At 32.1% G+C, this 12554-nt stretch overlaps 1 protein-coding gene across 1 annotated transcript; it reads left to right on the top strand.

Annotated features, from left to right (window-relative positions):
• The first annotated feature begins 5034 nt into the window (after nucleotides 1-5034).
• On the top strand, nucleotides 5035-11268 carry LOC130989413 (WAT1-related protein At3g28050-like). Its single transcript, XM_057913412.1, has 7 exons — nucleotides 5035-5389; nucleotides 5454-5519; nucleotides 5598-5711; nucleotides 8873-9122; nucleotides 9445-9603; nucleotides 9672-9823; nucleotides 10951-11268. Exons 1-7 carry the CDS (start codon nucleotides 5184-5186, stop codon nucleotides 11114-11116), a joined length of 1113 nt encoding a protein of 370 aa, XP_057769395.1. The 5' UTR covers nucleotides 5035-5183; the 3' UTR covers nucleotides 11117-11268.
• The last annotated feature ends 1286 nt before the right edge of the window (nucleotides 11269-12554 follow it).

Here is a 12554-nt window from a genome sequence, read left to right as displayed (position 1 = left end):
TTTGAGCTATACATTCTGCCGCGACTATAGGCCGTCCTTGAAGACTCGCAGTCGTGCCATCAGCTCGGTCCAGTGAACTGCCGTTGTGCTCTAAAACTCGGCGAGGGCCGTCGTTCAACCTTGCCTCCCCTTCCTGAAGACTCGCCATTGTCCTTGTGCCGTCGTCGGAGACTCCTCTGCCTCGACGAACAAGGCAGCTACCTTGGGCTCTCACAAGTGAAAAGAGAGTCTCACACAAACAGGTAATTTGCTTTTAAACATCTCTTAAAAATACATAATTAGGGGTTGTGGTTCTATATTGTTTTATCTAGCTTATTGTATCGTGTTTTTACAGCCAAGTCAAGGTATCTTTCTTCTTATTTTGCTGCGTTTTTTCTTCTTTTTGCATTTTCTTTTAGTAGTGAATAAGTTTTGGTCTTTGAACTTTTGCTGATTTTGTGATGAATTGCGATTGATTCGTGGATTGAAGTGTAGGAGAGCAAGTATTGAATATTTCTGAATGATTTGTTGAATTAGTATTTTGGAGCTCTTTTTCTGCCATTTTCTACAAGGCTCTGGTAGTATTGGGCAGAGCAAGCTAAATCTACAATTTTATGCGAATTTGTAAGCTGAAAGTTACAGATCATGTCTATGGTTTTGTTTAATTATCATCCTTAACTCATTTATCCCAATTTTAATTCTTCATAATTAAATTAATGTGGCAATACACAAATATACCAACTTTTGATATCAAAAATAGTGGGCGTGTCTCCATATTTATGTATTTGTATTATGTGTTTCATACGCTTAACAAATCATGTATGTTGAGATGTTGTCTTCTTGCTGTTCAAGTTTAGTTAGCTGCACTTCTACATGATATAGGTAATGATGCTTTTTCCCTTTCATAATAGTAGAGAAATGTAAAAAGGATTTGAGGATACTTATTTTTCTTTTAAGTTTTTGGAGATTTTTCTTCTTTATTTCTTTTTTTTGCTTTATTATTTTGAGGATAGAAGTGTTTTGTTTAGGGTTTTGGATCCATACCTATATGTTTATGTTTCGGAAAATTGTGAATCGCGATTACTTATTTGAGACACTGGTCACTTAAGTATGCTGCGATCACTATGCTCTGCCAGTTGATTCTGCACTTGGAGCAAGGATATTAGAGTTGATAGTTTGGGTTTGTCGGATGATGGACTTATTTTTGAGTTTGGCATATTAGTTCATGAATATAAGATGAATAGCTTAATTAACTAATGATTATCTGAATAGTTTGGCCTACCTTTCAATATGCATTATAAACGTAGCATTGTGGTGTATTTGACGGCAATAATGGAACACCTATGAACACAACATTCTGATCTATACATCATTACGGATAACACGAATTTGGTGTCTTCTACGACATGTATCATGTTTCCTCTTTTTACTTCCAAATGAAGATGATTGTGGATTGAGTTGTTGTGCAGATGTCATATGGTCTTTTATTAAGCTTTTAAGCTCTATGAAGCTACTAATATGCTGTGCTGTTATTAATTTTATGCTAACATCGTAATAGTTGAGATGTTGTCTTCTTGCTGTTCAGGTGTAGTTAGCTGCACTTCTACATGATATAGGTAATGATGCTTTTTCCCTTTCATAATAGTAGAGAAATGTAAAAAGGATTTGAGGATACTTCTTTTTCTTTTAAGTTTTTGGAGATTTTTCTTCTTTTTTTTTTTTTTGCTTTATTATTTTGAGGATAGAAGTCTGTTGTTCAATTTCTTTCAAGGATCTTACTTATCAAATGTTGTACTGCACTGGTCTTAACTTAACGTCACACTGTTGTATTCTTGGAGTTACCCACGAACCCTGCTGATATTCAACAAGTGCCTTTGTATTTCTGCCACAGAACTTCATTCTGTAATGTCATTAATGGTTTTGCTGATTTGCAATGATTGAGTATATGATACTGATAGAAGTGAGGTATAAAGCATGAGGGCAACCGAGATTGGGGCTGCCGCCATTACATTTTACTATTAATCTCAGAGTATATTAGATATCTCACTATAATGTTTTTCTAAATGCTCCAGCATCCTCTCATATACTAATGAGTGCATCTAAATTTGGTTCACACAAGTGCATCTAAGTTTGAGCTGTTTATTTAATTCTATTTCGAACCAATTAGTTATGACTAATAACTCGTGAAAATGATATTTCATTTATTGCTATATTCTTGTGGAATTAGAATAGTTCCACAAAATAATTAGTCACGTCTTGAAATCAAAGCAATATATTATTATATTATAAAAAGTATACACTTCATGACTTCAATACTTTTAATGTAACAATTAATTTTCAATTCTTTTTTTGTGTAAGCATTAGCAAAACAATAATACATATAGGTATAAAAACTACTTTATGCGTGTTTAAATTCACGCTCCATATAGATATAAAAGAGAGTTGACTCTTAATTGCCAAGACTTATTTTGTCTAATATAAGTTATAATTGTGTAGAAAAAACTTTCTAAACAAAATTGAAAGTAAATAAAAAATGGCTAAAGTACAGGTCATTTTTTTATGGGAATATATTTATTTTCCTTAATTAATAAGTAGTCTCAAAATTATGAGATGCTCAGCAAACAAAAAAAAATAATAATATTATTCAACTAATATTATCATTATTTTCAAGCCTCGGTGGGTATCCGCGGGTAACGGGTATGGGTGGTAAATAGTAGTGTACAAGAAGTTGAAAATTTATAAAATTTGTTGTAGTTTCGTGGTGATTTATTGCATTTGTGGGGTAGTTGATTGTAGGATGTCAACGCCAAGAAGCAGCAGCGCCCCTACCTTTCAAGCCTCGGCTGGCATTCGACGGGTAGCGGGTGGTGGGCATTCGACGGGTAGCGGGTGGTGGATACCCGACGACTTGTGGGTATCCACGGGTCGTGGATATGGATGGCAAATAATTTTTTCGGATATACGTTTCGCTAAGTCATGTTAAGAATGAAAGTCTTCTTTAATTTATTTTTTTTATTTTAGTTTGATGTGTAACGTAGACTTATATCATATTAACAATTTTTTTTAGTGAATAATCTCCATAATTTATAAATATATATAAAAAATAATTTTTACGTTTTTTATATAAATTATAACACCAAATAATACCCGTCGAAATTCGACGGGTTACACACTAGTTTGGTTGAATCTGTTCTAAAGTATGCGCTACTACGTCGTGTTATATAATTTTTTTTTATGTTATTTATTTTATTTTATTTTGGAGGATAATACTATGACTTTAGATAACTAGTTGTGACACGAAAGGGAAAAAAACACCTTAGCTGACTACGAATCCGCACCGGCCAAATCGGCATTGTCATCAACCATTAACCACAGTATAACTCATCATATTTACTTTATTATTTAATAAACACATAGTTGCTCTAAAAAAATAATTAACACATACTCGAAGGGGGCACCAATAATGTTACTTCATTATTTGAGTAATGATGTGGAATTCTATGTTATTGACATGGAGCTCCGAGTCAAAATTAGTTTAAATTTTGCTAGATTTTTAAGAAACATAAAATTCGCATGTTGTGTACTTTAATGTTTATTTTCAAAATAAAGTTCTTTTTCATAATATAGTATAATAACATGAGTATATAATAACATTACGGTGTTCACTTATACCTAATGATGCATGATTGTTTTTCCTTAAAAATATCTTACACTTTCGATAAGGAGAAATTAGTACTGAACAAATTGTTTGTTTCAAATGCAAGACACACTTTTTAGTTTCAATTTTATGTCTTTTATTTTTTGTTTTCAAATCAATTTTATTAAATACTAATATGTCATTCTTAAAATTGTATGAGATATTTATGAAAGAGCACTCCTATCTACCCAAAAATTTATAGTAAATAATTGTATTGCGTAGACAGCAAATTAAAGTACCAATAATATTGTTTGTAGAATAAGTAAGATCCAAAAGTAAAAGCTATGATGTAAGCATATTCAAAGTAGAAAAAGCTCAAACCATTTAAGATATATTCTAAGCAACTTTATATGTGCTCAAAACATCATGACTAGATAAATCAATTGAATATATCTCTTTAAATATATCGAATGACTAAATGTGGTGAGAAATGAGAATAAATTTAGAATGTGAAATATTTCAATTCTATGATTGATATTTGTCTAGAAGGCGAAAATTTCGCCTGAGTTCAAACTCTGAAAAGAGCAAAAATTTTATCACATTAATTGAATACGACTATTCGTATATTACAAGCAGTTTATTCGTAGAATAAGATCTCAAGCATGAATTGTTTGAAAATATAGATTTTCTATATCATTTAGGGTGGTGTGTTTACTTTCATTGTAAATTTTTTTATTATAAAGTTGATCGAATTTTGAATTCATGGTAACTTTTTAACTCAAATTTATGAAAATAATAAATATTTTTTATATTTATTTTCTTTGTTCACTTTATAACTCAAGCCAAAATTTCAGTCAACTAAGAGTAATGTGGCTCGTCGAAAGTTGATGTGGCATTAAAAAAAATTACATCAACCTCAGTTAGTCGAAATTTTGACTTGAGCTATAAATTATGACGTAGTAATTTTTTTAAGTTTTCAAGTCATCTTTCCACAAGCCAGATCATCCTCAATTGGTCGGAATTTTGACTTTGCCTACACATTAAATAACAAGATAAATACATGCTGTATTTATAATTGTATTAAATTCAAATTAAAAAATCAGCATGTACTCAACTTTTGGACAATATTTTAATAATAACCTTTACAAATTGCTTCCTTTAAATTCCTCTTTCTCGTTCCCTTATTTTTTTATAAAAAATAATTTCATAAATTCTTTTTTTTCACATTAAAAAATGGATAATATTATCATAAAATACTAATGTGATAATATTAATCTTTTTAAAGTGAAAATGAGGAATAAATTTTATTTAATAAAAAATGAAAAAGAAAGAAGGAATATTTATAGAAAAATTATTATCTCCTTTTTTGTTTGAATAAATTTATAAGCAAAGTGAAGTCGCAATTAACGCGCGTCGTTTTCGAAGTCCCCAAACGTGGGGCCCGCCAACCGAGAAAGCACAGCATACAAACTCCTCCACACTCCACTTCCCTATTTTATTACAACACCCCCCAAAAAAACCAAACATTTCGTGTGGCATCAACACGCAGCTGCCTGCGCCCAAAATCATGGCGGGACGCGGCGACCGGAGCTACTGCTATCGAGAGGCGCTTCCCTTCGCCGCCATGGTGTCGATGGAGTGCCTCAACGTCGGCCTCAACACGCTCTTCAAGTTCGCCGCCGACCGCGGCATGAGCCGCCACGTCTTCCTCGTCTACGCCTACGCCGTCGCCGCCCTCCTCCTCCTCCCCTCCCTCTTCTTCTCCCGCCGCCGGTACACCTTTCGTCGCTTTTTCTAATTTTTTATTTATTTATCTTACTTATTTAATTCGTCGCAGATCGCGAGTTCTCCCGTCGTTGAATTTCTCTATAGTGGTGAAGATTTTCGTGCTCGGAGCCGTCGGGTGAGTCGCCGTTGCTTCGATCGTTGTTTCGATCGAGATTGGATTTGATTATTGAGTTTTATTTTTTATTTGTGGAAGGTATGCTTCTCAGATAATGGGGTATACCGGCATAAATTACGGCTCTCCGACGCTGGCTTCCGCCATGAGCAACCTCGCTCCGGCCTTCACTTTCGTGCTCGCCGTCATTTTCAGGTCCTTTTTCTCTCTCTTCCTTTCGTTAATTACATAGTTGGTATCTTGTTTTTGGCTTTTGCTCCATATAGCTTTTCCATTGGCTGGAGTGAGAGTGAGTGATCAATTAATAACATTTTAAATTCTTTTCTTAACTGCGTTTTGCTGACTCAATAAAATGAATTACAATTGGTCTCAAAAATAAAAAATGAATTACAATAATTTATTTAGGGTCATGAATTACAATAAATTTATTTTGCCACATAATTAATTAGTCATAAACTAGTTAAATACGAAAATAATAATAATAATAATAATTAATTTAATTTATTTTTTTAAGTAATTTCTTTTAATTATTTTATCGTATTGCTAAGATAACTGCAATGTGGAGAATACAATAAAATCAAATTCTTTTTATTTTGAAAAAAATTATCACTCTCAATTTTTTAAGTATATATCGCGTTAAAATATAGTACTCCGTAGTAGATACAAGAAGAAAAAAATGGGTAAATTTTACTCCTTTTACCCTCGTCTATTGCATGAAAAATTGAAAAGGTGAAGAATTTATCATTAATAGAAGAGTAAAACAGAAAAAGTTATATACATCATTTTATTATGAAATTTTAAAATAAACGCTTATTTAGGAACAAATTTTAAAATGAAACACTCATAAGAATTGGTAATATGATTTCATTAATAATCACGTAAATGAGCGACGGACTTCATTAACGAATGAGTTCGATTTGTTTGTGTGGGGTTGAGAATCTTTATCCTTTACGCACATAATTAGTGCCTCATAAATTAATGAAGCGTGGTTGCGTATTATACGAAGTTACTCTCGTTCTTTTATTGATACACGTCGCAATAAGTCGTTCTTGATTAATTAATAAATAGCTATTCTTTTAATCTTAGTAATTAATATTTTGTGCGTAGGAGTAGGAGGTATCGAAATGAATTTGAAAATTAACGAATTGAAACATTAATAAACAACAGAAATTGCACAAGGTTATTAAATCTTGTAACACCTTTTTCTTTCCACCACCCCGACGACCCTTTATTGTTTTTTTAGATATAAAATATGCATTATTATGATACTGTATATATACTGGAGTATAATGAATTAATCAATCTACTCACAAATTAATAATTAAAAAACAGTACACCCTTGACCCTTCATTTCATTAACAATAGCTCATTATGGTTTAAAGGATAAAGCTTAAAAAAAATGATTTAAAGGATAAAAATAATAAAATAGTGGTGCTCATAATGTTTTGTTAGAGCAGGTGATTTACTCTTTTGGAACAAACAATTATCAGTGGACAGACAAAAAATAAAAATGAGCCATTATTTATTTGGTACCTTAATTTTATCGCTTGAACTAAGCTTCATGCATACCTTGTTATTTATTTTTTAGTTTTACTTTTTCTATAATTAGTATTCCCTCCGTCCCCTATATTAATGTATATACTTCTTTTTTTATATGTCCCCCAAATTTATGCACACTCTATTTTTGGACACTACCTTACACATAATATTCATAATTTTATTCTTATAACTTATGGAGTACTCCCTCTGTTCCACTATATTATTATAAGTGGCTCAAAATTTTTTAGCATGGAAATTGAGGCGAATGTGTAAATTTGTTAAAAGTAGTAGGATCCACACTTTTTTACGAGTTAAATTTTTCTATTTTTGAAAACTTATTTATGGAAACATGCTATTTATAGTGAGACGGTCCAAAATGGAATATAAGCCACTTTTAATGAGACGGAGAAAATATTATTTAAGTATAATCTATTTAACAATATTTTCAATGTGAGATTCTTTCTTCACTATAATCTTTTAAATAATCTTTTTTATTAAAATTTGTGTCGTGATCAATTATATATATATTTATGGTAACGGATGAAGTACTCCCTCCGTCCCACGAATCTTGACACGTATTTCTTTTTGGGCCGTCCCACGAATCTTGACACATTTCCAAATAAAGTAATAATTATTACATTCTCTCTCATATTTTATCACTTTTATTACCTTCTCTCTCCTACTTTATCACTTTTATATTTTATTATCTACACACTTAAAATACTAATCTACAACTCCTTAATTCCTGTGACGAAATCAAACGTGTTGAGATTCGTGGGACGGAGGGAGTAATTTTTTCCCCAATATCTATATATAAAATTGGAAGAATATCACAAGTGTTTTCAACAAAACTTATGCGTCTGTCAATCGATGAACCCCACCATAACTGATCGAAAGACAATTAAAAGGGGACGTAGAATAGTGATGTGTCCCAATCCTGTTTTTGAGTGGTCCGACTTTATTATCTGAAATGGGGTCAATAATAGGTTTACTATTATTCAATAATTCATAGTTGATCCTACAAGGCTACAACCATAATATTTGAGTGTAAATCTTGCTAACTTCTATTTACAAGTTAGAACGCACTAGTAGGTGCATGCAGCTACTTCTAATAATAGAAAGATCAAGTCAAATCAAACGTGTCGATCATATTTATGTTTAGTGCTTTATTCTTATTAATTATTTTGATCAAGAAAAACGTATGTTAAATAAAGAAAATGAGGAAAAAAATTTAAGTACTAAAGTTTTGAACATACCCAAGGGGGAGACGGCCACAACGACAAAAGTTGAGGGCGAGGGAGGGGGTGGACTCAATCCGTGGAAAAATTTTAGTAAGAAAATATATTTTAGTGGTTTATTAATGACTATTTTAATCATCCAACCCAACATTATATATAATTATTAGTATTGTTTATTTTTTATCGTGATATTTTAAATCATATTAAATATAAATTAAAATAATTGCAATAAATAAAGAGACGAACTTTGTGAAGATATAACGCATGTAACTTTACAAAGCCCCAAAAACAATTGGTGGAGTTTTTGGAAGTGAAAGTTGAGTTTTTGAAAGTGAAAATCGATGTAGTACGTAGATATTCAATATGTTGAATTAAGAAGTCTAGCATCCGTAGAAAATGCATTAGTGTTGACATACACTGCGAGTCAAGTAGTCGAGCATTACTGGTCGAATATTAATTAAAAGTCCAATAATGCTCGACATAAGGGTAAAAAGAGAATATAATTAACTATATTTTGTAAAATTAAGTAGGTATTTTATATGTTTTATATCTTTCAAAATGGATAGATACCATTTTCAGGATGGAAAAGCTATCGTTATCGAGCAGCACCACCCGGGCTAAGCTTGCAGGCACCGTCATCTCCATATCAGGAGCATTTGTTGTAACATTCTACAAAGGCCCTAGCATCAATCCCTCTTTCTCTTTCTCCTCCTCCTCCTCTCCACCTTCAATGAACCAACTACTCGACTCGACTCGATCTGACTGGATCATCGGCAGCCTATTTCTCTCTGTCGAATACATGCTCGTGCCCGTCTGGTACATTCTCGTGGTAATTAACTAACATACCTCCATATTTTTTCTAAGAGACAACACTTAATCTAGACAAAAACATATAGTAATAGAAAATTATAGCCATGTAGATAAATATATATATGAAAATAGTAGTCATTTTGAATTATTATGCTCTTACACACTTAACAGATTTGCACGAATTATGTACATGTGTCAAAATGGTTACTATTTTCATATTTTTTTTCTACATGGCTATAACTTTCTTTTGTTATACGACAAAGGCTAGAACGAGATATTTATCTCTTTTTCCAGTGCTTGTACTAAAACTAAATATAACTTAGCTTCATCTATATATATAGACACATATCATGAAAGAATACCCCTCGGAGTTCACCATCATCTTCTTCTACACATCTAGCGTGAGCATTCTAGCTGCAGTCGCCGGGGTTTTCGCAGAGCCGGACTCTAGTAAATGGATGATCCGACCTAATATTGCTTTGGCCTCTATTTTATGTTCGGTAAGTGGTGAGAAATGTCTGATTCTTGCATGGTTTTTCCTTAGTTGTCTGAAGTAGTTTATGTGTAGGGGGTTTTCAACTGCTGCATAAACAACTCTGTTCATTCATGGGCCTTGCATTTGAGGGGGCCCGTCTTCGTCGCCATGTTTAAGCCGCTCTCCATCGCCATAGCCGCAGCCATGGGAGTTGTCATCCTCGGCGACACTCTTTTTCTTGGGAGGTACTAAATTTTCTAACATCTTACAAACATGGGATTCGTTTAATTATACATTTGTTCTGTTTTATTACATTGCTTCTCTAGCACGAGCACATAAATGCTAAATTTTCTCTAACAAAATTTTTATGTTAAATATATGTAGAGCTGGCTAATTCGGCCTGATCCAACTAGATAAAATTAATCAACATATTATTTTGCGCATTCGTCCGAGCTCTTTTAGTCCATACTACTTAGTAAAAGAAAATTCTATTCATATAAAAATAAAAATATGGAAATAGTAACTATTTTTCACTTTTACACACGAAAACTTTCGTATCATCGTGTTATTATACTACTGTTACATGAAATTGTAAATTCGTGTATTACTGTAAATAACAGTGTTACACAAATTATACAATTTTTGTGTGTAAGGGTATTAAAGTCAAAAGAAGATAATATCCCATTCTTGCATATTCCTTTATAATAAAAGAAAATTTTATCAACGTAAATAAAGATGCGAAAATAATACCCGCTTTGACTATTATGCCCTTACACGATTTACACAAATTTTTCATGCAACAATATTATTTACACTATTATAGGATTTACACAAAAACTTTCATGTAATCATCGATTTTTTTTTTTTTTGTGTAAGTGTAAGGGATTAAAGTAAAAAAAAAATACTACTCCTATTTTCATATTTTTATCTACGTATCTACAATTTCGTATATATTATTATATGTCATTAATTTGTAACTATAGTGTGGCGCCTGAATTAAAAAATGGCTACTAGCTATTTCCATATTGTTGTAAAAAATGGCTACTAACTATAGTGTGGCGCCTGAAGTAAGAAAGGCTATTATCTCAGTCATATATATATAGTTGATATCTGTAATTTATTAGCCTTAGTCGCATAATAAAATCTGTTTTCCTCTCTTCCCGTGGATGTAGTCAAATTGGTGAAACATGTAAATTTGTATCTTCTTTACGTTTTCTGTTTGATTGTGCTCTATAATCCTATTATGTCACAACACATATTTTTATCCACATGATTACAATTTTATGTTACTATGTACCATTGGATATTAATTATAAGATGTTGACTTTTTATAGTATAGATATCTGATTTAGTTTTTTGGTGTTGATTTTAGCATCATTGGAGCGACGATAATAGTAATTGGGTTCTATACGGTGATGTGGGGCAAAGCCAAAGAAGAGTTTGGTGCATTTGTGATGGAAGCCACCGATTTGGAGTCGTCTATGGATCAAAATCATCCGTTGCTACAAACTTACAAAATCCATAACTCGAGGACCTGAATTTATATATTATGCACTAGGAAATTAACAACCATGTGTAGATAGTTCTTGCCGTTTGATTATTAAGAAGAATAGTTTCATGTACATTGTATATATATATAGATAGATATATATATATTAATGAGATTTGGTCACATTGCAATATTTCGATATATCAACTATGTTCGTCATATATATTTAGGGGGTGTTTGAGTGGCCATTTAATGCGCTATTGCTTCGTATACTAGCCCATTTTAGCTGTTTGATATATTTACTTCAGATCAAGGAGGGCCCGCTATTTTGTCAAAGCCCGTCCCACAATCCACTGTTCCTTCGCGAAAATAGAACCAGCGTCGACCCTCGGTTCCATTTCCATGGATTCTACAATAATCACTACTATTTTCAATGATTACAAATTTGCCCTCCAAATTCATTTCAAAAAATAAATTAATTCCCTCTGCAAATGGAATTTAAGGGCAAAATAGGACATTCAAATTATAGTGTTGGTTGTAATGGAGGCTACCAATCAGCCAAGTTGGTATTTCGATAATTTAACGTTGCATATCAAACATATACGTCCAGCATCATATCAATGCCTCTAGCATGAAAATTAATCCTATTTTTAGCAACATTGACTAAACCTAACCACCTACTCAAACACCCCCTTAATATATATGTATGTCAGAGAGTGACTTAGTTAATAGATGATTAGCCTATCTGTTGTATCTCTCGTGACCTTTAAACCACACTACAATTTTTGTGGAGGAAAAAGAGTATCATTCCCTTCGTCCCAGCTAATTAAATTGATCAACTTCTTTTCGATACGAGATTTTAAATGTGTTTGGTAATAAAGTAATTAGATGTTTCTTTGGTTATATTTATTTATGGTGAATCAAATATCAATAACCAACAATTTTCTAAATGTCCATGAATTCAATTTCATCTTTACTTTGTATCAGAGTTGGCAATTTCCTCTGAGTTTCCGTTGTATCTCCTCACGATGTTTTACTGATCTTCTTTCTGATGTCCAATGAATTCTTCCACTCATATTTTTTTTTTGAAAACTTACATAATATACGAAGCTATATTTGAAGAAATATATCTATAAGTAATCGTATTATGCAATTTAGGCAGCACTGACACGAAATCTAAACTGATTAATTAATGTCATCGTCACGAATCATAACACACAGTATCCAATCATAGTTAACTTAGTAGTATTTAATACTATAAATAAGTTGAAGGAAGCACCAATAATGTTATTGCGCAATTAGGTCATGATGATTGATGTGGATTCCTCTAGTATTCACACACAGCTAATTTTATATTGCCAGTCTGATAAAATATTATTTCATTCGTCTACAAAAAAAATTACTCCAATTTTATTTTTGATCCGTTCACTAAAAAATATCACTTTTTATTTATAATTATAGGATCCATACAAATCTACCATTAATTA

Source organism: Salvia miltiorrhiza, chromosome 6, assembly GCF_028751815.1.
Source record: "Salvia miltiorrhiza cultivar Shanhuang (shh) chromosome 6, IMPLAD_Smil_shh, whole genome shotgun sequence".
Taxonomy (NCBI): domain Eukaryota; kingdom Viridiplantae; phylum Streptophyta; class Magnoliopsida; order Lamiales; family Lamiaceae; genus Salvia; species Salvia miltiorrhiza.
The sequence above is the reverse complement of the archived record's forward strand: the minus strand, read 5'-3'. Positions and strand labels throughout refer to the sequence as shown.

Bases quoted from the DNA above. Each gene is read 5' to 3' on its own strand.
- LOC130989413 (XM_057913412.1), top strand. From the start codon at position 5,184: ATGGCGGGACGCGGCGACCGGAGCTACTGCTATCGAGAGGCGCTTCCC. The intron at 5,390-5,453 runs GTACACCTTTCG...AATTCGTCGCAG, and splicing joins CTCTTCTTCTCCCGCCGCCG to ATCGCGAGTTCTCCCGTCGT. The intron at 9,824-10,950 runs GTACTAAATTTT...TGTTGATTTTAG, and splicing joins GACACTCTTTTTCTTGGGAG to CATCATTGGAGCGACGATAA.